This window comes from Diadema antillarum, unplaced genomic scaffold, assembly GCF_040938485.1.
Source record: "Diadema antillarum isolate AM-2024a unplaced genomic scaffold, OU_Dant_1.0 seq00000048_RagTag, whole genome shotgun sequence".
In the NCBI taxonomy this organism is placed as follows: Eukaryota; Metazoa; Echinodermata; class Echinoidea; order Diadematoida; family Diadematidae; genus Diadema; species Diadema antillarum.
This window is the reverse complement of record NW_027271157.1, coordinates 1013121-1037582: the sequence shown is the minus strand read 5'-3', so window position 1 is coordinate 1037582 and position 24462 is coordinate 1013121. Positions and strand designations below refer to the sequence as shown.

The following is a 24462-nucleotide window of genomic DNA, read 5'->3' as shown; positions in this document are numbered from 1 at the left end:
TACCGGGGCGTCCGGCTGTGCGGTCTGCGTGGGTTGCTTCTCAGCGCAGCAGTAGCACCGAGCTGTACAGCGGCTGCTCTGTCAACAACAGCTGTGTGTTTGAATCGCGTTATACACAGTACAGTTCATTGCCATGTACGTGTACTTGTGGACCCCGAGTTCCTTTTTCTGCACAACATGTCCAGTAATGTGAGGTGCTCCATGCGGGCAGGGTTTATTTTTGGCACTACCTTGTTTCTGCTGCACCAACCACCAACCAAAGCGGGCAAACGCAACAGACACGAAACCCCGCCGATCGCGTACCCGGTACCCAAACTTAATGAAGTCCGTTCTCTTCTTTGATTGGTCGAAAGTTTTTCTTTTGTTCTACGATTCCGTTCCGATCGATTTTCACTGTCGAAGCGAATTCTTCACAATCACAAGACATTTTTGGTTAGTTTTGTTTGATTGCTTGTTAATGCCTGGCCTTCCCCTCTAGATTATCATTATAATCTTTCTGTTTGCTGTTTGTCTGTTTGTTTGTTCGTCAAAAAATTGCATTTGCTTGTTTGTTTGTTAAAGGCAGGGACAAAACCGACTCACATAGCTCAGCTTCAAAAAGCCTCGGTAGATTTGTTACACTCAGTTACACATCAGAGCCGGCGGAACAGGGGGCGGAGGGGCTGCGGCTCGGCCCTCCACCCCGCTTTTTTTTTTTTTTTTTTGGCCCAATACATAGGAATACATAGGGTGTATCCACTTTGCCCCCCCCCCCTTTTTTTTTTTTTTTTTTTTACCCTGGAAGTGGCACCCTACTTTTCCTTTGCCAGCTGATTTTTTTTTTTTTTTTTTTGCTCGTCAGCTGAAGAAACCCAGAAGTGGAATCATAAATTTGATCTAAAGCCTTTTTGCTTGTTAGCTGATGAAATCCGGAAGTGGCACCAGAAATGTAAAATGAGCCCGCCACACTTCAAAAAAAAAGAAAAAAAAGAAAGAAATGTGGTGCCACCCGTGCACATAGGTGGGACACATCACTTTTGCTGCAGTGGAATGGGAGCAATCTGTTGTTAAAGACTCATTCGGCATTGATTATTACTTAGCCGATGACATAGCCGGTGGAACCGGGGGGGGGGGGGCAGCCCCCCCCCCCCCCCCCCCCCACACACACACACACACTTTTGAAAACGCTCTGCCGGCCCTGGATGAAGGTCTATAGCTTGACTTTACATGTATTCAGACCAGCTATAATGATGAGGTAAACATTCAAATACTAGTACCTAATATTGACATCTACTTTGCAACTGAAATTTGGCATTATTGATTGCTTCAAGATTTGATTAATGTTTTCTTATTGATATCTATGAAGAATGAGAATTCACGTCTGTGCTTTGTTCTAGGACAATATTAGCCCCTGGACAATAGCTCAGACCCTTCCCCTGACCCAAACCAAATAGTCCTTATCCTGAACCTAATCCTATCACTTAGCCGGGGGTGTTCCATGATGTTGTCCTGATACACATTGCTCATCACTGTGAGTAGTTCTTACAAAGTATGTGTTGCTTTTAGTAAGGTATTTCTAAAATTATTTACTACTCACTTTCACTGAACTGGAAAAAAATCTTATAGCAGAAAATTAAGACACAAATGAAAGAAAATAAGAAAGAGGGGAGAGGGATGGCACAATTTATATGGAACATCGGTTTAGAGTATTGTAGACCATTCAGGAAATGGAAAGAGCGAGAAAAAGATCGCTGAGTCATTGTAAAATAAGTCATTCAAAATGATTAAGTACAAGTGCAGTAATTTCAAAAGATGAACATCATGATTATACATAAGGGGAAAAGAAGATAATAGTTTTGGTTAAGATTGGTATTACTGTGAGATACGAAACCACTTTTGTTCTTTCTGAATTACAAGACCCACCGTTTATTTGTTTTGGATATCTCAGCCATTTCAATACCGATTTTCATCACATAAACTTTTAATTCCTTTTAGAATTTTGTAAGTGAAGAGTTTGTTTGCAAAAACCATAAGTCCATTTTTGAAATTTTGAAGTACGGTTTCTGTCATAAAGTGCAAAATAATACCTTTTAAGTGATATATTAGTCACTACATATAAAGGTACATTTTTGAAGTTATGGTCAAAAGAAGCAAAATTTTCTTATCATTCTCTTTATTTTTCTTGACCTTTAATCGCAAATATCTCCATTTGGCAAATATGGACTTATCGGTTTTTGCAAACAAACTCTTCGTATGCTCTTTAGGTTTCTATAATATATCTTGTGCTCTCAGATGTGCTAGAGTCTTTGTTTCGTAAATGAGCGCCATCTGGAGCTATCTGCACCTTTTGGGGCAAATCGATTGACTGCAACAGATGACCCAAAGGGTGCATCTCTAGATACACCCTTTTGCCATAAGACTGTAACACCACATGTCAGGTTTTGTTGGCAGAAGGAATACCTATCTAAGCCTGGTGCTAAATAGTTTGGAATACTCTATTTTGAAAAGTGTGCAATAATTTATTACTCATTACTTCAAATTTGTTTTTAAAGTATAAAGCAAACCCTAGGACAAGCTCCATAATCAAACATCTACTGTTTGTGTAAACGTAGAAATGCCCAAACCAAGGAGGGTAGACAGAAATCTAATGAGACTGATCTTTCTGTCGAGGTCTCTGAGAATGATACCTGCTTGAGAGGACCAATGATCTGCAGAGACAGTGGACGGGACACCCGCGGCTGTCATTTGGCAATTTAAAGTGTGTTATCTGAGTTCCACACTGGGAAATTAATGGTTTTGAGATTTTGGCAAGGAGGTCTTCCTTGGTCCCATAATCATGATAAAGAAAGCTTCCACTCTCAGAGGATCGATAGGGAAGTGGTCTGTCCAAAAGTCAAGTCGTTGTTGTGGCAGAGGACGTAGCTGGCGCTATTACATACCAGCGGAAAAAGTATCGGAAATCGGAAATGACAGTGAAATTGTTGACGTTAGAAACGGAGTTTTCTCGTAGCGGTTAGCTATTGCTTCCCTGGAACTAGGCGACAAGGCAAGTTATTGTGCTCCTGAAATTCCTTGTTTTCGATGTGTGTCGTAATATGCGTATATACTACTCTTTTCTGATGTGCTTTATTTGGAGAATAGATTTAGTTGAAGGCATAACGAGCTGGTGAATATTTGCTTATCGTAAATAGTCCCATACGTTAGCTTTCATGTCTGATGGTCTCTCGCATTGAATGGGATAATTCGGCTGGATACAATTAACAATGTCATACTCATATATTTGTTCACCAATTCTATTTGATTTGCCATGAAATTTTGCGTTGCTTATTGTTTACCATTGCCTGCCGGATTTCTAATAAAGTCTACATCGCTGGATTTTAGAATCCTGAAGGGATTAAGTGAAGATATTGTCTGGTTATTTTATGACGTACTAGTATGTAGACTATGTCGTGACTTGACCATGAACAAGATATAAGAATCTAATCAGATGTCATGACAAGACTAGACCCGTAACGTTAGTACTGTAGGCCTAACTGTTAGGCCTTGTTCTAAATTATTGCAACTAAAATGACACGGTCTACAGAATTCAAAACTCAGACGCAGGCAAGAAGGCAATCAAACTCTGTAACAAAAGTAATTAAACACTCACTCTCAAGACTGAAGAATAGGTTAAAGTATTAAAGATTTAAATAGACTATGTCTTCAGTCTTGAGAGTGAGTGTTTAATTACTGTGAGTCACAGCTCTTGGTAACTGTTCACGATCTTGCCACTGGACTTAAAGATAAAAAACAGATGGATGCCATCCTGCTCGACTTCTCCAAAGCTTTTGATCGAGTACCACATGAGCGCCTTCTTCAAAAGCTTCATTTCTACGGAATCAGGGGACAGATCCTACATTGGATCAGGGACTTCCTCACAAGGCGTACACAGCAGGTCATACTAGAAGGGACTAAAAGCAACATCACACATGTAACATCTGGCGTGCCTCAAGGCACTGTCCTTGGACCCTTGCTCTTTCTGGTGTTCATCAATGACCTCCCAGAGTGTGTCTCTTCAAATATCCGCCTGTATGCTGACGATGCCCTATTATACCGTATAATTGACTCACCTACAGACATTGACATTCTTCACAGAGATCTTGCTAACATACAGGGATGGGAGAGGAAGTGGCAAATGGCCTTCAACGCGGAGAAGTGTAAAGTGTTCAGGATATTAAACAAAAGGAAGAACATCGTAGGAGATATCCAGTACTCAATCGATGGAAAAGCACTCCGCACTGTTGATGAAGCGAAATATCTCGGAGTCACACTTCATCGCAATCTTAGCTGGAAACCACACATACAAAATATCTGTAAGAAGAGTAACACTTGGTTTTCTTCAGCGCAATCTGAGGAGGTGTCCGTCCAACATCAAGGAACAAGCTTATAAGACATATGTCCGCCCAACGCTTGAATACTCCTCCTCAGTTTGGGATCCCCACACCAAAGAACTCATATCTGATATAGAAATGGTCCAACGACGTGCAGCAAGATTTGTGACGGCTGACTACAACCAACAAAGTAGCGTGGCTCTAATGTTACACAATCTTCACTGGCAGTCTCTACAGGAGCGTCGTGCGCACAACAAGGCCATCATATTATACAAGATCATCAACGGCCTTATTGCTATCCCTGCTTCCCCACCATACCTGTATCATTCATCAGACCTGACCAGAGGCCACCACACCCAACTCCGGCAACATCACTGCAGAATCCTCTCTTATCAACACAGTTTCTTCCCAAGTGTTGTTTGCATCTGGAACGGCCTTCCCACAGCTGTGGTTTCAGCTCTGTCTCTCGAGACCTTTCGGAGCAGTTTGAAACCACTTACACTCCGATAACCCTCATACTAAGGAGGTTTTTTTTTACTTGCACCATTAAGTTTATCTTCTTGCACCAGATGTTATGTTTGTTCCTGTAGTCACACCTATAGCACCCAGTACGACAATACTCTTTGAGAGTGATGTACTTATTGGAAGAAGAAGATGTCTAGATCTTGTATGACATGTCTGGATCTCATACATGATCATTCACCCTTGCCGTCCTGTCCACAGTGATGGCTGCTGTATGACCTCCATTGGGCAGGAGTGATGTCGAGGATGAGAGGGCAGGAAGGTCGAACCGATGTTGACGAGGAGGACGAGGAGGCGTGGATTGAGGCGCAGATTCAGCGAGAGCTGGATGCTCTGTCTCCCCTGGATGAGGGCACCCTATCTGCTGGAGGGGAAGTTGAGGATGAGGTGGAAGGCAGAGGGGAAGATGCTGTGGTAAGTGTCAATAAGATTATGCACGATGCATGCCAAGTTCTTGGCTTTACCCCCTCCATTTTTTGTCGAGCCCACCGGAGGTGTGGGGAGACTAAGGCAGTAAGGGATCGCCTGCGGCGTCTGTCTGTCCGTCGTCTGTCCATCCGTCGTCTGTCCGTAACGCAACAAAAACTTCAATAACTCTTTACTCTGGGCTTCAATTGCAATCAAACTTCGAGGGAAGAGGAGTCATACAAAGTTTCAAAGTTTACCATACATGAAGGTCACCTCAAGGTCAAAGCTCACCTAGGCAGGGGTCAACGAACTTTTAGAGCCCAATGTTAAGTTTTTATGGTGCGTTTCTATTATGGGTCATAACTTTTGATCCATAACTCCATTTGTGACTAAACTTGGATGGTAGATGTCCCTTTGGGAGTGGATGATCACCACAAGGTCAAGGTCACAAGCATGGGTCAACGAACTTTTAGAGCCCAATGTTAAGTTTTTATGGCACATTTCTATTATGGGTCATAACTTTTGATCCATAACTCCATTTGTGACTAAACTTGGATGGTAGATGTCCCTTGGGGAGTGGATGGTCACCATAAGGTCAACGGTCACAAGCATGGGTCAACAAACTTTTAGAGCCCTCAAGGCCCCAATGTTAAGTTTTTATGGCGCGTTTCTATTATGGGTCATAACTTTTGATCCATTGGTCCGTTTGTGACCAAACTTGGATGGTAGATGTCCCTTGGGGAGTGGATGGTCACCACAGATCAAAGGTCACAGGCAGGGGCCAACAAACTCCAAGGGCCAAATGTTAAGATTTTATGGCACGTTTCTTTTTTGCCATAGATTTTTACCCCCTTATATCTCTTTTTATCTGTTATATTCTCTCTTTTTCTTATCTGTTATATCCCATTCGCATACAATTTCTTGGATGCGAATGGGCGAGACACATTATGGCACCTACCTTGTTTCCATTACAGATAAGATACCCTCTCTAGTTGTACTTATACTGTATATTGGGATGAGTTGTATTTTGAGTCAGTTTGGATGCATGGTATACTCGTCTCATGGTAGCTATTTTGTATTAATCAGCAACTGATTGGTTTAAATAAATTGAACTTTTTGGAATTGTACAGAACAATATTTTCCAGTCAGTTGCACTGATCAAAAACTTGGACTGATGTGTTTCTAATATCTAGTGTGTCTTTTCACATAAAAAATATATATTCTAAAGAAAACATCTTGGTCAAATTGTGTACATAATACAATAAGTAAATGAATAAATGAATAATAAATAAAAAATGAATAAATGAATGAATGAATGAATGAATGAATGAATGAATGAATGAATATGAAAGTAAAGTTAAATGAATAAACCGTAGAACAGTGTAATATTATGTACGTACATCTAGAAAGACGAAAGCCTGTAAAGTATAGTCTGTGATGTTAGCCTTTTCATTTATGCACCTGATGTGTGATGACTGATATCTTATCATATTGTGAATAAAAAAAAAAAGAAAAAAAAATCCCTCTAGATTTCACTACATGGTGAAAGTGCCTCACTATTTAATACACATATCCAGGAAACTCCCAATGGTACGATCCCAGAATCCGTAGCCCAGTTCCTGGACAGGGTCAAAAGTCGATCTCAGGGTGTGGAACAGTCACTCGCAGAGGTCAATGACCTCCTAAACTCGACACAGATTGGTAAGTGTGAAGCCCTTCTCCCGTCCACAGTTCATGGGAGGAAGATATTTACAGGAAGTGTGCCTGCCTTTTACATGCAATGTTCATGTACATCTCAATATTTCCAAGCAAATTACCCTCATGGTTCCTAAAAAAAAAAAAAAAAATGAAACTTGACTTGCTATGTTTAATTCTCTGTATTGAAGTACAAGTGTACACTTTTGCATTGCATTTGATTGTTTTACTTTGATATGGATGCCACCGTACAATGTATATTGAAGACCAAAACTCAAATATCATTTTCATATCAGGGCAGTCATAGCTACATTGTGTAATGACAATCATGTTATCATGCAAGGGCTGAACTGATAATCTGAAGCTACTTACGTCCTTTAATAAAAAGCTTCTGTTCTAACATTTAATGGTTACATCATCATCTAAACAATAAGGCTAAAGCAAGATACTATGCTCAAATGATCCCTCTGTGTGTTTTTTTTTTTTTAAATTCTGTGTGTTTGGTGTTTTTTAATGTTTTTAATCTGGTGAATGCACAAGAAAAAAAGCGAATCTGGGCAATTACCCCCAGAGGGCAATTACCCCCCCCCCCCCCCCCCTAAATACTCATGACGCAAATCTCTCGTTTGAAGAGGCTACACCCCCGTAAATAATGCCAGTGCATATCTTGGCAATCGATGACTTAAAATCAAAGATATAAAACACCTGTTTCTTGACCCTGGCCTAATCTAAGCATCAGTCATCGCCACAGCACCACAGGAGGGGGGGGGGGGGCACCGCGAGAGGAGGAGATTGTTTTGGTTTTGGCATGGGCTATGTAGCTCCATGGTGCGTGTGTGTGTGTGTGTACGTGTGTGTGTGTGAGTGTAGACATTCAGCGTATGCAGACAGAGCATGCCTGTACTGCAGTGACTGGAACTATTGTCATTCCAATTTTTCTCTCCCCTTCTCCCTCCCCCATCTCTCCCCCCTCTCTCTCTCTCTCTCCCCCTCGCTCTCCCTCTCTCTCTCTCTCTCTCTCTCTCTCTCTCCCTCTCTCTCTCTTTCTCAGCAGGCTGATTGTAACCAGGGAGGTAGTCTCACCTCCCCGTTGTAACTCACTGCCAAATAGCACATTGTCAGGACCGGCAAACTTAATGCTCTCCTTCTTATTCCTGTATTTTCGTTATTTACGGGTCAATTTTTTTCATTCGAAATGTAAAATGGATGACCACAGAATTTCTCAATAGAATATAAAATTGAAAACTTTAAAAAGGATGGAGAAAATTGAGTTCACTTTGAATGGTCTGCCACAGGCAGATATCCTTATCATGCTCTTGTACGTAATACGACAGCTGCTGGAGTCATCAAACCCTGGCTTGGCCTCCAGGTTTGTCACGTCTGAGCAGAAAGTTTATCTGCAATGGACAAGTACTTCGACTCCCAACTCCCAAACGACAAATATACGCACCCCACTTTGGGGAACCCCAGTTGGGGACTCGCCTCAAACGAGGGATTGACGGCATGCTGGTTAGTGGTATGGTTAGAGTAAAGATTAGGGTTAGGAGTTTGGGTTAGGGTTAGGATTAGATTCAGGATTAGGATTAGGATTAGGGCCAGGGGAAGAGTCCGGGTAATTGCCCCAGGGGTAATTGCCCTACACCAGAAAAAAGTCTTGCTGAAGTGAATTTTTCTCTTTTTTTTCTCTCTTTCCTAGCTCCACTTTCTCTCTCTGTCTACTGTATAAGCTCTTATTTTTGCAAGGGTTTTATTTTCGCGAATTTCGCGAATCACAGTTGGATCGCGAATTTAACGACACTCAAAAATGTCGCCAGACGCTAGAGTAATAGTACATTTAAATTGGTGTAGGTGTCAATTCGCGAAAACAACATCTCGCGATAAAGTCTGTGACCTCCTCATTCGCGAAAATATCTGTACGCGAAAATAACAGCATGTACAGTATCTCTTTTTCTGTCTGTCTATCTCTCGCTGCTTCTCCTCTTTTCCTCCTCTCTCAGTTTCTTTATGGTAACCTGTTGAGGACGAGCTAATTTTGCTGTAAAACACATTTTCTCTACACACCTGTTTGAATAAGTAAAACATGATATTTTTGCGGCATGAAATTTTTGCGAATTGGAGCCGACGGGCTTTTTTGCAGCATGAAATTTTTACGAGTTGCCTCTAACATTCAATGCAAATATAGTGTAGACAAGAACTTTCGCATGCATTTTGCATTTGAATTTTGCTAATTTTGGCTCGCGAAATTCACGAAATTAAAATGCGCGCGAACATTCCCCGTTTTACATTACTTTGGTCTAGTCATCCATGGGTTGAAATACTTATGTGACTATGCATTGTCTTTTATATTACATGAAACTTCTACCAAGAGTTAGAGCAACTGCCTGAAGACATCTCTCTCTGTGGTATTTTACTTATCATACTCAACTCGGACTGTGATGTGCTGTCTTTGCCGAGCAAATACATCCCTATAAAAGTATAGCTATGGTGTATGTTTGAACACATTGTGTTTATCAAATTACATGATTATGAACTTGTTTTGCAGCTAAAGCTAAGCACATGTTCACACTGACATGTAAACCCAGCATCATGCTTTAGTCAAAGTTAAGTATTCTCTTTAGGCCACACGACAGATCTTCATGTATGTAAAGTTCGTCTGAGAAAGAAAAAGTAATTTCCATTCATTTACATTTTCACTTGAACTTTTCTCCGTCAAGCGGAGGATGTGGAGGAGTTTGCCTACAAATCCAAGCAGCTGAATGAGATCGCCTTCCAGCTCGGAGAAGACCCTGAGGAACTCAGAGACCGGGTATTCACAAACATTTCACCCCCTTCCCTTCTCCATCATATTTTCCTACCTCCCCCCCCCCCCCATGTTCTCATGGGACACCTTCACTACACGTTCAAGATCTCCTGCAACTGTTATCCTAAACAAACACCTCTAAATAATATTCATTCCATGAGGAGAATTCTCTTTTTTTCCGCCCATAATGATTGTTTTCTTGGACAATGCACAGACAATGACAAACTAAAGTGTGGGGTTACCATTAAAAAAACAGGAAAATATGCATATGAGAAGATAACAAAACATTTATAATTTTACCTTTCCTGTTCTCTACCTAAAGCCTAGTCTGAAATTTATGTTGTTTGGAAAGGTCATGTGGAACTTATCTACTGTGCTATTAACTTTGGAAGCGATTATTAGCTTTTATCAGTCTACCTTTGGCTCTATACTTCAGAAATGAACAGGTGTATCAAATGTCATTACCATTTGTTTGACTTGGTCACTCTATTCACTATGTCATTTGGATTGCAAAAGGCATTATCATGGCAAGTAGAAAAGAATGATGTATAATATACTCTAATTAAATGTCAAATGTTATTTATTGTTATCATCCATTAACATTATTTTGTTGCCTTTATTTCAATGTAAAGTAATGATGTTACAATTGTATTATGTATACCGTGGTATAATGACAAAATCATATTAATTATGATGATAATAATGATCAATGATGATAAAATTAAGAATTATATTTTACCATCATTGCTATTAAATAGTAATATTGAAATGGCTGTTATTCATATTATCGTTATTGTCATATTATTTTGATTTGTAGTAGTGGTAGTTGTTGTAAGAGCATGATCATTCCTATTTTTCTCACACTTATACTTTTTTTCTAAAATTTTGTCATAAGTAGTATAATTTTTCTCTCTCCAAGGTGATCCAAGAGTTGGAGGAAGCGGACGAGAAGGATACAGAAGATTGCCATGGTGATGACTCCTCTGGTGGACTTGAATCAAACGGCCTCGATGTTGTCCCAGCCTTAAGTGAAGGTATTAAAGCCAAAAACCTTGTTTATATCTCTCCTTTGTTAACCCGTTGAGGATGAGTCCTAAGAATACTCGGGCAAGTTTCTGTGGGAAATGCATGCTGTAGCAAAATCAGCCCGTCCTCAACGGGTTAAGCCCCCCATTGTCAATGGGAGTCTTGTGAGTCATGTGCAGAGTCTGTTGGTGATTTCATGTAAATCTTCTTCAGGGTCTGTGGCAATCAGCACTCCCCCTTATAGTTACTTGATTTTCTTGAATGGGTCACCTGCCCTTTTGAGTGCTGTTAGATCAATGGAAAGTCTTGAAAGATTATTTAAAGAATTCTGTGGGCCATGCATGGGATGTTCATATCCAGTGTTGTATTTGTATGCACTCTAGTCCCATATTTTTTGACATTAGGTGATGTGCTGTTATTAGCCTTAACCACTTATGTGCTCAGACATTTAGTTTTACTAGCCACATAATTTTTTTGATTGATCAGCATTTAGTAATCCATCCAAGTATGAGCTTGTTGTAGAGTTAGGAAGCCCACTTGAGTGTAGCAGTGTGTCTCAGTCCATTGGAATAGGCAATGACGATATACTAACTCTAAAAAGAAACAAACAAATACAGCAACAACATCCAAACAAAAACAAAACCTTGCATAGAATAGTTGTGTGTAAATATAAATGAGATTCGTTGTTGGGACATAAGTAAATGTGATTGTGGCATGTTATCGGTTAGAGTTCAACAATTGATGCACAATTGTGATGTAATCTTTTTTTTAACATGAATAGCTGTGATAATGTCATCTAATACAATGGTTTACTATATGAGAGTAGACTCCAAGAGGTCTTTTGCACATTGTTTGTAATAGTGCTTTTAAAAACCTTTATCAAGTTTATGCGCATTGTATTTGAAAGGAAACGAAAGTCCGGCAACAAAAAGCAGCAGCAATTACGATCGTGATTTTGATAACTGTCAACTTTGAATGAATGACACTATGAGTCGTATGAAGTCCAGGAATATCCCAAAAGTAAAAGGACTGAATGATCTGGTGTGTGTGTGTGTGTAATGAGAAAAGCAACTGTAATCCGTGCACCAATTAATTTTCCAGGCACACTCAAAAGTATATTTACCTTCGAGACAGGATGTAATATTAGTGACATGCTTTGATTGAGGGTGACAACTCTCTTGATTGTTTTTACATGTGCCACATTGGCCAGTGGCAGTGAATACTTTTCTTTGTTTCAACACAATTTCAAAAGTGTTTAGTCTAAACTAAAGAACTTCTGTCTTTTCCTGTGTGTGTGGGTTTTTTTTTATTCTTGTGAAAATGCAGGGTACTGCAACCTCCCCCCCCCCCCCCATTTATGGTTTCTCAGTGGAAAAATAAAAGTCCCTGTGTCGAAAGTGAAATGAACGGTCAATTGCCTGTTGAACTCATAGGTCACTTGCACAAATGATCATTAGGACAGTCATGACAAGTATAAGCATATACTTTTTTTGGTTCAATTGTGTAATGCCCTGCAGCATGCAACATCTGTGATAGCCAAGGTCAATGTGATGTGGGAAACAAAAATGCTTTCCATGAGCTTCTAGATTGAGAATGAGATCATGTAGGAAGTGTTGATGGACAGTCAGCAACCTTGTGCTCAGAACATAAAGTTTTTATTCTGTCAGTGCCATAGGTGATCAGAAACATGGTAGGTATTCATGCCCTTTGTTTAACCCATTGAGGATGACCTGATTTGGCTCTGATACGCATTTCCCATCTATAGACATCTGCCGGAGTATACTCGGGATGAGTCTTCAAAGGGTTAAAATGTCATGGTTTCAGTTGTCAAACATATAGGCTTTTAAAGGGTAACCCCACTTTGGATTCAAGTTGTCTTTTACATGATGGATTGAATGAAACAAACAGGACAAGGTGAGTGTTTGATACTGGACCAAGAATCTGAGCATTTGTAGAGGTTTGAATTCTGTGAATGGTTGCGTTTGCAGAGAATGGGACAGTGGCCGTGTATACCGACATCAACGCCTTTGAGCGGCAACTCCAAGAAAAGGTGAGGGAGCTGGAAGGGGTGATGCAGGAGCGTCAGGCCATCGAGCAGAGGGAGCGGGAGGAGGCGGGCCAGGTCATGTCGGTCCTGGACCAGAACGCCGAGCGGCACCGCCTGGAGAAGCAGCGGGAGAACGAGCGAGAGGGGAAGGAGATGGCTCAGGAAAGACTGGTAGGTATCATTTCTTTTTCTTTCTTTGACAGGTGCATGCATTGTATTTCAAAGCTACTAGCATTGAAGATGTGAAAGAGACTCTTTCTGTTAGATTTATGCAAAAATATTGTATTCTCTGTTAAGCCTTTGAGGATGAGTCCCAAGTATACTTGGGTGTCTATTAGAACAGAAATGTGTGTTATAGCAAAGTCAGCCTGTCCTAAACGGGTTTAATATTATGAACAAAAGACTATGGAATGCCTATTCTCCAAGACTGAGCATAACTTGCTTGTTTCCATGTTACTAATGTGGTCAACAATAAATATTGCAGGGAAACATGCAAGTTATGCTCAGTCTACGAAAGCCAAAGGTGCATTCCTATATCTTTCGTTTTTACTTTCATATAAGTACTTAAATTAGAATGTCCATGTGACATATCTAATTGGTGTTTTGTGATTCTGATGCTTTATAGGTCCAGCAGGCTCGATTTGAAGAAGAGCTAGCCAGTGACATGCAGCGCAGTGAAGCAGAGCTCCTAGAATATCAGGTAGGATGCAAAACGAGAGTTATAAACCACATACATTGTATATCAATAGAGCATTTAAATCAGAAACATGTGATATACAAGTATAGTGCATGATAGATTTTTGACAAGTCCTGTGATTGGCTGACTTGACATCATGTGACAGTCAATGTCTTTTAATAGCACAAGTGTAAATACAAGGGTGCATTTACCCAACCCTTGACCACCTCCAACCTACACCTCATCCCACAGGACATTGCACTTCAGTTTAAATCAATCAGTCAGATCTAATGAGATGGTCAAGTCAGTTCTCTGTGCCCTTGTGATATTCATTAAAAACCATATCGCCTCTATGTCGTACGTAATATTAAATGCCTTTTATGCGTCTATCTAAAGCTTTTACTTTTGTACAATTATGTATATGTAATTGTATATATAATATTTTTGAATAAATATATTCATATACTCCTTTTTGTATAATTATATTCATATATTATATTTTTGCATAATTATATTCATATATAATACTTTTGTAAATGAATATGATCCCTGTAAATAGTACAATAACTAGATTTTATACTTTTTTTAAAAAGTATCCATCTTGTTTCACAGATGGTAACAGGAACTACCATCTTTTTTTCTCACACTTTTTTCATCTCTTTCATGTCTGTTTATCATGCTGGGTTCTCCTGTTACAGAATCAGATTGAGGAGTTGTCGAGGCGGACGGCCCTGGAGAGGGAAGCGTTCGAGAGAGAACACCAGGAGGAGATGGAGAGGCAGTCGTCACGGCAACACACCGCCGCAACCTGCATCCAGGCCGCCTTCAGATCCTTTCGGTTAGTGGCCAAATGTTTCACTATTGGGATGGTTACTAGTTCAACTCCTAGTCAACATAGCATTTATGTCCATGACAGAGGATAGTTGAAATGATCATAGGGCACATTGTTGATGATACTATCACCTGAGGTAACATCTTCAGTGTAGAAGCTTTTCTTTTCACCATTTCAATATACTCCTTTTGTGTTTTGCTTGACATGCTATTATATCTTTGTCATGAAAATGGCTGTGCCTTTCTTTGCATTTTCATGCTGATGACATACATACCAGGTACTGTAAAGATGTAAACTTTTGTGCTATGCATTTTGTCTATTTCAGTGAACTTCACTTGTTTTATATAAATTTTTAATTTAGAGCATTCCTGTTTCTAGATGCTTGTATGTTCATATCACCCAAAATATTTGCATGTTGTTACGTTCGTGCTAGCTCAGCAGGGGGCAGAATTTGTAGAAATTGTCAATGTGCATAATTTTCAGTATTTGCGTATTCATAATGTTTAGAGGTGCTTCCTTACAACCCTTCTCCCCCCGCAAAAGACAATCTAATTACATATGTTGCAAACAGCCAGTGCATGCAGCTCTTACTTTCTACCCATTTGTACAGGGCGCGAAAACCGTATCTCAAAAAGATGCGGATGATTCGGGAAGGACTGAAGGAGAGCCGAGAGCACGAGCGTCAGATGGAGATCGTGTCGCAGCGGAAGAAGGCGGAGCAGAAGAAGAGGAAAGAGAAGCTGGAGAAGATGAAGAAGGAGGAGGAGGAGAGGTGAGGTCAAAGGTCATGTCAAATCAAGTTTTTAACTGTTGAGGACGGACCGATTTTGCTACAACACACATTTCCCATAGACATTTGCCCGAGTATACTCGGGACTCAACGGGTTAAAATGTCAGCATACTGTACTGTAAAAGTGGAAATTTTCGCGGTGTTGAAATTTTCGCGCAACCAGAAGCTAGCGCGAAAAATAAAAGCACACGAATATTTTTGCATGCCATATTTTCCAGTAGTTGATGTCTTGATTCCACGGAATAAAAAACACGCGAAACTCTTCGTACCCGGCCAAGCGCGAAAAATTAGTCGCACAAAGATATCCACTTTTACAGTAACAAGCTAGCAGAAGTACTTGTAATGTTTACAGGCCTCTCACTACATGTGTTTTGAAGTGACTTCTGACATGTTATGATAGTAAATAAATATTACACACCCTTGCCCGCATGAGTCAGATCATGATAATTATGATAATAATCATCATAATGATATAAATTGTGATATTGATGGTAATGATTATGGGGATGATTATGAAGATGATAATGATAATTATGATAATATCACAATTATTACAACTTTTGATATTCATAGTGATAGCAGTTGAATATTAAGTCAACAGAATACATCTGCCAGCCATTGGATTTACATGCACCACCATATCAATTTCTGTTGTTGCTGTTGTACGAAATGGTAATTTAAGCAGTAGCATGCATTCGCTACAACTCAATGGGATTTCTAGACTAACATTGAAATCCATTTTGTGTACTGTCAGACCTTCTTTTTCATTTAAGATGTCTTTTCAGAACATGTGGCCAAACACACTTGTAGCAAAATGGATTGTCACATTGAAAGCCATCTTGACTTTGGATCGTTTGTCATTTTTGTACCAGGAGAAGAAGAGAGGAAGAGGAAAAAAGGAAAGAAGAAGAAAGACTGGAGGTGGAGCGACTCGAGAGAGTGAAGGTCGAAAAGGAGAAGAAAGAAAAGGAGAGATCAGAAAGAGAGCGCAGGGAGAAAGAAGAACAAGAGGCCAGACAGAGAGAAGAACTGGAAAGGCAGAGTGAGGAAATCCTGAAGAAGATTATCCCCGATCGACAGAAGGTTGGATCAAAGGCCAAAGAAGGAGAGGGAGAAGGAAAATCCAGTGAAGGAGTGAGTGACAGCCGGGAAAATTAAAGTGGACGTCAGCACCACGGGAGAGATGGCATTGCCATCAAAGGATGAAGTGGGAGACGATATTAAACACAAAGGAGACTCTGTGTTCATCACTGAAAAGGAAAGTGCACTCATTCATACTCCTGTTCCACAAGGGACTGCTGAAGCAGAGACAGGGAGGGCTGTGCCATTATATCACGGTGCTGAGACCGGTACTTTGGGAAAACAAGAGCTTGGTGGTGAAGTCCACGTGGAGAATGAAGGAGGGATTCACCAGCTGGCATCTTCCCACAGTGACCAAAGCTCCGCTGCTGCGGAGGAACAAATGGGAGGCGGTGCCGTCGGTAGTGTCTCGCGGATAGCAGACAACAGGAAAGCCAAGTCCGTCGAGCTTGCCGTGGATGGGAAGAAGCTATCGCGTCGATCAGGAGGTTTCGGAGGAAGAAGGGGCTCGGACAAGCTGCGGGACCAGGTGTGACAGCTAGCACAGGGAATTTTGGCACACCCGGATCTGGAGGTCAAAGGTCATGAATCACCACATCCATCTGATCAGTCCATGATGTCCACCAGTAGCCGGCTAGAGAGAGACGAAAAGGGAGGCAAGACCCCACAGGGAGGTCACTCTGTCCATATGTCCCTGACCTCAGAGATTCCAAGCGGTCATCTGGAAGGAACTCCCACGGGAGAGCTGGATGACCAGTGTGGGCGGGCAGTCAGATGGTCCTAGGCCTCGTGCTGCCGGCCACGGTGGAGAAGTCTTGTCAGAAATCATTTTCAGTCCGATGAATCACAAGTTTCAGCTCGAACACTGCCCTCTGGAGGACAGTCTGGAACAGCGGAGGTTGGCCTGGATTCAGGAATGCATTTCCCCTGACGTGAGTTGCACGTGTGAATACTTGTCATCGTTTTGTCAAACTGCAAATCAAAAGACTTTTCTCCTTTGTTAAATCACTTTTTTTTTAAATATCATGATAACATCGTTTTCCGCCCTAAAATAGTTGATGAATGTCATCAGAGAAAGGGAGGGAGGGAAGGGTAAAGGACCAGTTATGTTTAGCTAAAAAAGATTTGAGAGAGAAAGATGTTTTTTTAAGACTAAAATCCTTTACCATTCATGTTTGAATGAACAGTTACAATACTTTTTGTACCAGTCCAAGATACAATATTACTTCACTGTGTCACATTTTCATGTCATCAGTAGATGGAAACATAGGTTTTGATAACAATTGAAGAATATTCTGTATGGATATAGATATCAGCATGGTTGTAGTAATTTTACACATTTTTTGTTGTTTGCTATTACTTGAGTAGTACTGTACTTTATGGCTGCTGTCGTGTTGGATTTATTAGTGAATGTGGATGAGATCTAGATGCTCCAAGAATTATGCTTTTAAAGTTTGTGTGTCCCTTTTGTAACTCTGAAAATCAGATTCTGTTTTAGTTGGTATATTGTAGAGGTAGGTAAGTCAGACATTTCAACAAAATAATACATCTAGAAAACTACTTTATGATGGAGAAGGAGACAATACTAGAGATTTCCAGTAGATTTATTCAGATCCTGTAAAAATTCTGATTGTTATTTTCAGTAAAAATGGAGGCGTGTTATCAAATGAAATGGGTTAAGCTTTTTTTTTTTAAATTTCTTTAAGAAAACATCTTAGGTGTGTTACTGTACCTTTGTAAGATTTCATACACAATGTTTTGGGAGACATTCTTAAATCATGCAAAATTTTGCGACATTTGCAAAAAAGATACTCATCCTCAGAGTTTGAGTATTAAACCTAACTGACCACTTGACCCTTGCTTCTGGCATCATTCTGACTCCAGTAAGCTGGTCAGTAAGGCCAAGCTGGACAGCACTTCAACCAAGCCACGGAGGACACTCCGAAGGCCCCCATCAGCCAAGAAGTTGCCTGCTCTGACGGACGCACAGCTTGCTTCGTCTTCGCTTCCAAACACCCCCTTGTCAGAGGTTGGTCATGTTTTCATACAATGTACCTGTAGCTCACTCTACTGCTTATTCAGATTTTCTTTGTATTTTGTGATAACAGTATGTTTCCTCAATCACAGTGAAGTCAAACACTTAATATATGTCTAGTATTTGTGATTTCATTTTATGGATATTTGTCTGTTAGGACTGATTAATGAGTTTCTCCCTTCATATATCACTTATATTCTAATATAATAATATTCTAATCTAATACATTTTGTATGAAGCCTGATTTGTTGGCACAATTTGTTGCTATGTGAGGAAAAAACTTGGCTCTCTTCTTAGCTATAAACCCTGAGTATGAGGAAGAGGGGTTTGCAGTAACACCATGTGCATGTAGTCCTTGAAACAACTGTTGATTAGCAATGGAAGGGTTCTTTAACATTTACTCAGTGCAGCAATTGCTCCCTTGAAATATCTGCACTCTAAGCCGAATATAGAACTTAACCACAAACATAACCCAAATTCAAATTCAAATTCAAATGCAAATTTATTTGCATGCTAAAAAGAAAAAAAATCATGTTCATCACGTTCACAATAAAACAGAAGAGAAAAATATATACAAACATAGCACATGAGGGATCAGTAAAGGCCGTATAAAGCCTATCGAGGCTGATTCCCTTACAAACAATAAATAGGATGCAATTTCCATCAGATACACGTTAACGAACAAAAACAGCAAAGAAACATCACAACAATTAAAAAGGGGAAAAGTGGCAAAATTATTACAATAATTACTCAATTGCACTTTGGATTAAAAACATTTTGCATTTACATTTATAAGATGACAGTGTTGGACTCTCTTAATAAAAATTAGTAACTCATTCCAGCATTTTGCTCCAGTGTATGTAATTGTAGTCTTTAAGAACTTATATCTGTATAAAAGTAAACATATCTTGTTAGCACGTCTAGTGTTGTGTTTCATACTTTTAAGGTAAGACACCTTTAAAGTATGAAAACATAAATGTAGCCACGTGTAATAGCACAATTTGATCAATTTTCAAAATTTTCAATATCTTGATAGTACTGCAGTGTGTGCAAACAGATTTGCATTACAAAGTATTCTTAGTACACGCTTTTGTAACATCAAAACACGATTAAATAAATATAACGAACTACGACCCCATGTTATTGCACAATACGTTAAATGTGGGGAAATAATTGTATGGTACATGGTCAAAAGAATTTTTAAAGGAAGCATAAGTTTCAGATAATTCATGACACCAACGATTCTACTTCTTTTGATACAAATATCATCATAATGACCTTGCCATGTTAAACCATCATCAATTGTAACACCAAGAGATTTTACTCTATTGACCTGCTTGATATTGACATTTATTTGTAAAACATCTTCGTCTATTACCTTATTCTTTTTCTTAAATACCATATAACATATTTTATCAATATTTAAGACCAAACGATTTGCAATAAACCAAGAATACACTTTCTGCATTTCTGAATTAATCATATTGTTAACTTCATGCACATCCCGGCCTGAGAAAAACAGGTTTGTATAATCTGCAAATAATATAGAATACAAATTAGGGCTTACAAACTGCAAATCATTAACAAATAGCAAAAAGAGAGGAGGACCCAGTACAGAACCTTGTGGATTGCCTGTATTCACATGACACAATTCTGATTTTGTATTATTTACAACTGTATATTGTGTTCAATTTTGATAAATAACTTTTAAACCAGTTCAGAACATTTCCTCTTATTCCATAATATTCCACTTTCGAAATAAGTATGCTATGATCTATACAATCAAATGCTTTTGTTAAATCTAAAAATATTCCGACCAAGAATTCATGATTTTCAAATGCATTCGATATTCTTTCCATCAATATAAGTTGCGCCATATATGTAGAATAACCATGTCTTAACTCAAACTGCTGATGATACAAAATATTATTGCTGTCAGTAAATGATATCAATCGAGCATAAATTAATTTTTCAAACAACTTAGTAAAAACTGACAACAATGATATTTGCCTAGAATTTTGTAGCTTGTGTTTGTCCCCCTTCTGTCCCCCTTCTTAAAAACCGGAATTACTTTTGCTACTTTAAGTTGTCGTGGGAATATCCCACTTTCCAGAGATGAATTTGATATTGAACACAGGGGTTCAATAATAAAACATATTGATTTCTTGAATACATTGACATAAATATCGTCATCACCAGGACTCTTATTTACTTTCAAATCATTTACAATATTTAGTTAACATTTCCAATATAGTAATAGCCTTGAAAAAATATAGATATAAACAGAAGCAGATGAATTAGCCACTTCTGATACAATATTTCTACCTATTGCACAAAAATACTTATTAAATGTGTTGCTACACACTCTGCAGAGTCGATAAAATGATCATTGACTTGCAATGATTCAATGTGATTATTCTGCCTTTGTTTATTCATTACATCATTACTAAGAGACCATGTTTTCTATAAATTCCCACGCACACAATTAGATTTCCTGTAATAATATTCACTCTTCCTTTCACATAAATCCTTATTAGTGTAACTAAAATCACATACTGTGTAGATTTCTGTTCATTAGTGGCAGTACGACTCCTGAGATACTTATGATAAAATAAGTACTTCTTTTTACACATTTTTCTAAGCGTGCTGTGAAACCATGGTTTGTCATTCCTTTTTACTCTGTGCATGCACGTTTGTAGTGGAAAACACCTATAGAACAGGAGATAAACATTTGGTAAGAAAGGCTTCAAATTGATCATCTACATTATGCACATTGACAACGTACTCCCAGTTACATGTATAAAGTATAATACAGAAACACTGTATAGAGGAATCATCAGAAACCCTTCTTGATATGTTGCCTTCAATGTTGCTGTTATAGTTGCGTCTTATAATAGTAAATATTGGTAAATGATCACTAACAACTCATGTAAATATCTCAGATATGACAATTCTCTTGAGATTATTAAAAAAAAATATAGTCTAAAAGTGTAGACGACTGTGTTGTTTAATCAAGTGGGTTTTGAAATTACTGGAGAAAATGAATATGATGAAAACATGTCGATGAAAGCACCGACAGTTGACACAGATGACAATAGATTTACACATTAAAATCTCTGACCACATAACAACTTTTCTTTTCCCTCATAATCTTGTGAAAAGGCAATTCTATGGTATGCAGAAACTGGGAAATAAATGCAGCAGGTGGCTTATATACAACTGTAACTATAATGTTTTCACAATATATCTCAATACATACAGTTTCAATGATATCAAATAATTCCAAATCTGACCTTCTCTTAAATTTCAAATCTTGACGTATATAAAAATCAACTCCTCCACCACGTTTATCATGGCGTCTATTACTAGGGTATAGATCTACAAATATGTAACTTGGTAAAACGCACAATGAACTTTCTTGTGTCTTCAGCCAGGTTTCTGTTACAGCAATGAGTGAAAATTGGTGCCTAAAATTTTGTACAAATGTGTCCATATTATCAAAATTCTTCTTTATACTTCTGCAGTTAAAATGACAGATCGATAAGTGGTTGTCCATATTTAAAATTTTCAAAGAATTATCAAGTTGCACAGGAAGATAGTAATTAGAATTGTGTTCTAAGTATCCATTTCAAGTATGCTGGCTTAAGTTACCGTAACAAGTTGAGCACTGCCCATTACTGTCGTTCAGGTGAAAATCAATTTGCCGATCACAAGTAACACATACATGGACAGAGTTAAGAGACATTACAAGAATAACAAAGCATATTATAAATATAAAAGAACTAAAAATGTAAAAAAGCACAAAATTTATGCCATGGGTGATGCCTGGAGAATTGAAAACATATCGTATTGCAATGGTTTACTTCAAAAAATCTAGTGTGGTGATGGACTGTATGTATACATTTATTAAAGAATTTACCTGTGTACAGTATACTTCCAACTTGACATAGTTACAATCTATCAAGATCATTCTTGTTGTGGATTTGCTTTCGCATCGTCCTTCCTCTAGTTGTTTTGACAGAGACCGGGATTCTTCCACCTACAGACCACGCAGTGAGAATGTTACTGTTTCTTTTTTTGGCTGGCAAGAAAGGCATCTTGAAGGAGCTTCCGGTTGAGGTCTGTGAGGTCTTCACAAATGCTCATACCAAAGCCCTTGGGCTTCCTCCGATTTCTCAACAGCTGCTGACGATGCTTGTAGGACGTCAGTTTCACTATGATAGCTCTTGGTCTTGCTTTTCTCTGCGTTGGTTGGGCATCGTGATCACGATAGATACAATGACTGCGATCAATGTCCTTAGATTTCAGATCCACGCCGAGCTGTTGTTTGGCAATGCGACATACGACTGCATCTGTGTTTTCCTCGCTGGTTTCCTGGACTCCAAAAAACCTTATGCAATTCCTGCGGGAGTAGTGCTCCTGTTGGTTGAGCTGGGATTGGAGACTCCTGATCAGCTTTTGGTCTTTCTCTGCGCCAGATTTCAGCTTGGCAGCTTCCTCTTGCACAGCTTTGACCATTTGCTCAAGATCAAAGATCATTCCCTCTTGTTTTTCCACGCTTTCAATGAGGTGCTGGAATTTGGATTGCATCACCTGTGCTACTGCCTCTTTGATCGCTGTCAGCAACTCTTCATCCCTGATCGCATCTTTGATGAGATTCTTTGTTGATCTAGTTGTTGACATGCTGTTCACAGGTTGAGCTATTCCAGAGAACAAAGGCAGTGAGAATCGCACAGCTGGGTAGTCTGTTCAGGAATGAGTGGAATGACACATTGGGAAGCTGTAGCGTAGTGGCAAGTTAGCTTGTGACACTCAATTGCAGCATGATTATTGGGTGAATGGGACTAGACAGAGTTTGCTGAGGAAACTGGCGATATCGGCGGACAGATTTTTGCAAGAATTGAGCGACAATAGGATAAAATGTACTAAAAATGTAATATAAAAATCACCACAGCAGGTTCTCCAGGCACCAACAGGTCTTGTGTCACCAGGTCATGGTATTGTCAGTCTTCCGAGTAGGGAGAAATAAGTCCAAAATACGAGTTCCTGTTTAACAGCTTGCTTTACTGCTCCGCACCACTCAAAATTGTGCTTCCAGCGACTTGGAAATTGTGACATACACGGATTTCTTTCGAGTTTTGGAATTCTCTGTTTCATGGAAAATCTCTTCCTCCCTTCAAATGTTTACTAAGGCTGAAACTTTGTTGTCAAGCCCTATCAGAACCCTCCCACTAAGCCTTAGTCCTTGGAGAAAATACGTAAGACCGGAGCATTTGTCGTCCTGGCAAATGTTGTGTCACCTGAAGAAGACCCTAGAAAGAGGAGAGTTGAGGAGGAAAATGACATAGGGAGACTATGAGGAAGGCTTAACCCTTTGAGGACGGACTGATTTTGCTACAACATTTATTTCCCACAGACACCTGCCCACGTATACTTGGGACTCATCCTCAACGGGTTAAGAGTATGATGATAGTAAGGTTCTCTGTTGACATATTTGATGAGTGCACATTGTGATGCCAGCAATCTCTTGATCTCCCATCCCTCAAACCATTTTCCCCTCCGTTTCCTAGGTCACCACGGTGCAGCTCCGCGACCTCCCTGGATGCTCCTTGACGTCTCTGGCCAAGTGTCCAAAGCTGCGGTGTCTGTGTCTGAACAACTGTGGCGCCACAGCTCTCGAGTCGCTAGAAGGATGCTCCAACATTTGGTTCATTGATGTGTCGGTAAGTTAAAGGGATCATACAGTTTTGATTGAGACCCAATTTTGGGTTTCTAACATTTTTCGGTGAAATAATGAGAAACCTCTTATAAAATATGAAAGAGCATGTAATTCTATGAGGAATTCAATGTTTATTTGATGAAAATTGGTTTTGAGACGGCTAAGATATCCAAAAAGAGCGATACTGTACTATCCCTTTAAAGGGAAGGTACAGTATTGGTGGAGATGAGAATTGGGCTTTTAACTTTTTGTGAGATACCAAGAAAACACTTGTGAAATACACCTAGTACAGAGCATACCATTTTAAGAGGATTTCAAAGTTTATTTGATGAAAATCGGGTTTGGAATGACTGAAACATCCAAAAACAAAGTAAAACAAAGCGATCATAATAAAGTGTGGGTCCCACACTTTATCAGAATCGCTCTTTTTTGGATATCTCAGCCATTTCAAAACCAATTTTCATCAAATAAACATTGAATTCC

General features: G+C 39.4%; 1 protein-coding gene across 1 annotated transcript in view; it reads left to right on the top strand.

Annotated features, from left to right (window-relative positions):
- Positions 1 to 5108: 5108 nt before the first annotated feature.
- LOC139725517 (leucine-rich repeat- and IQ domain-containing protein 1-like) overlaps positions 5109 to 24462 on the top strand; it is a 36194-nt gene continuing 16840 nt past the window's right edge. The window contains exons 1-13 of the mRNA XM_071636600.1: positions 5109 to 5285; positions 6857 to 6986; positions 9689 to 9780; positions 10694 to 10808; positions 12789 to 13018; positions 13473 to 13547; positions 14222 to 14361; positions 14966 to 15127; positions 16018 to 16279; positions 16404 to 16754; positions 16930 to 17168; positions 18110 to 18254; positions 23831 to 23983. Coding sequence (XP_071492701.1) covers positions 5109 to 5285; positions 6857 to 6986; positions 9689 to 9780; positions 10694 to 10808; positions 12789 to 13018; positions 13473 to 13547; positions 14222 to 14361; positions 14966 to 15127; positions 16018 to 16279; positions 16404 to 16754; positions 16930 to 17168; positions 18110 to 18254; positions 23831 to 23983 — 2271 coding nt within the window. The remainder of the gene's footprint in view (positions 5286 to 6856; positions 6987 to 9688; positions 9781 to 10693; positions 10809 to 12788; positions 13019 to 13472; positions 13548 to 14221; positions 14362 to 14965; positions 15128 to 16017; positions 16280 to 16403; positions 16755 to 16929; positions 17169 to 18109; positions 18255 to 23830; positions 23984 to 24462) is intronic.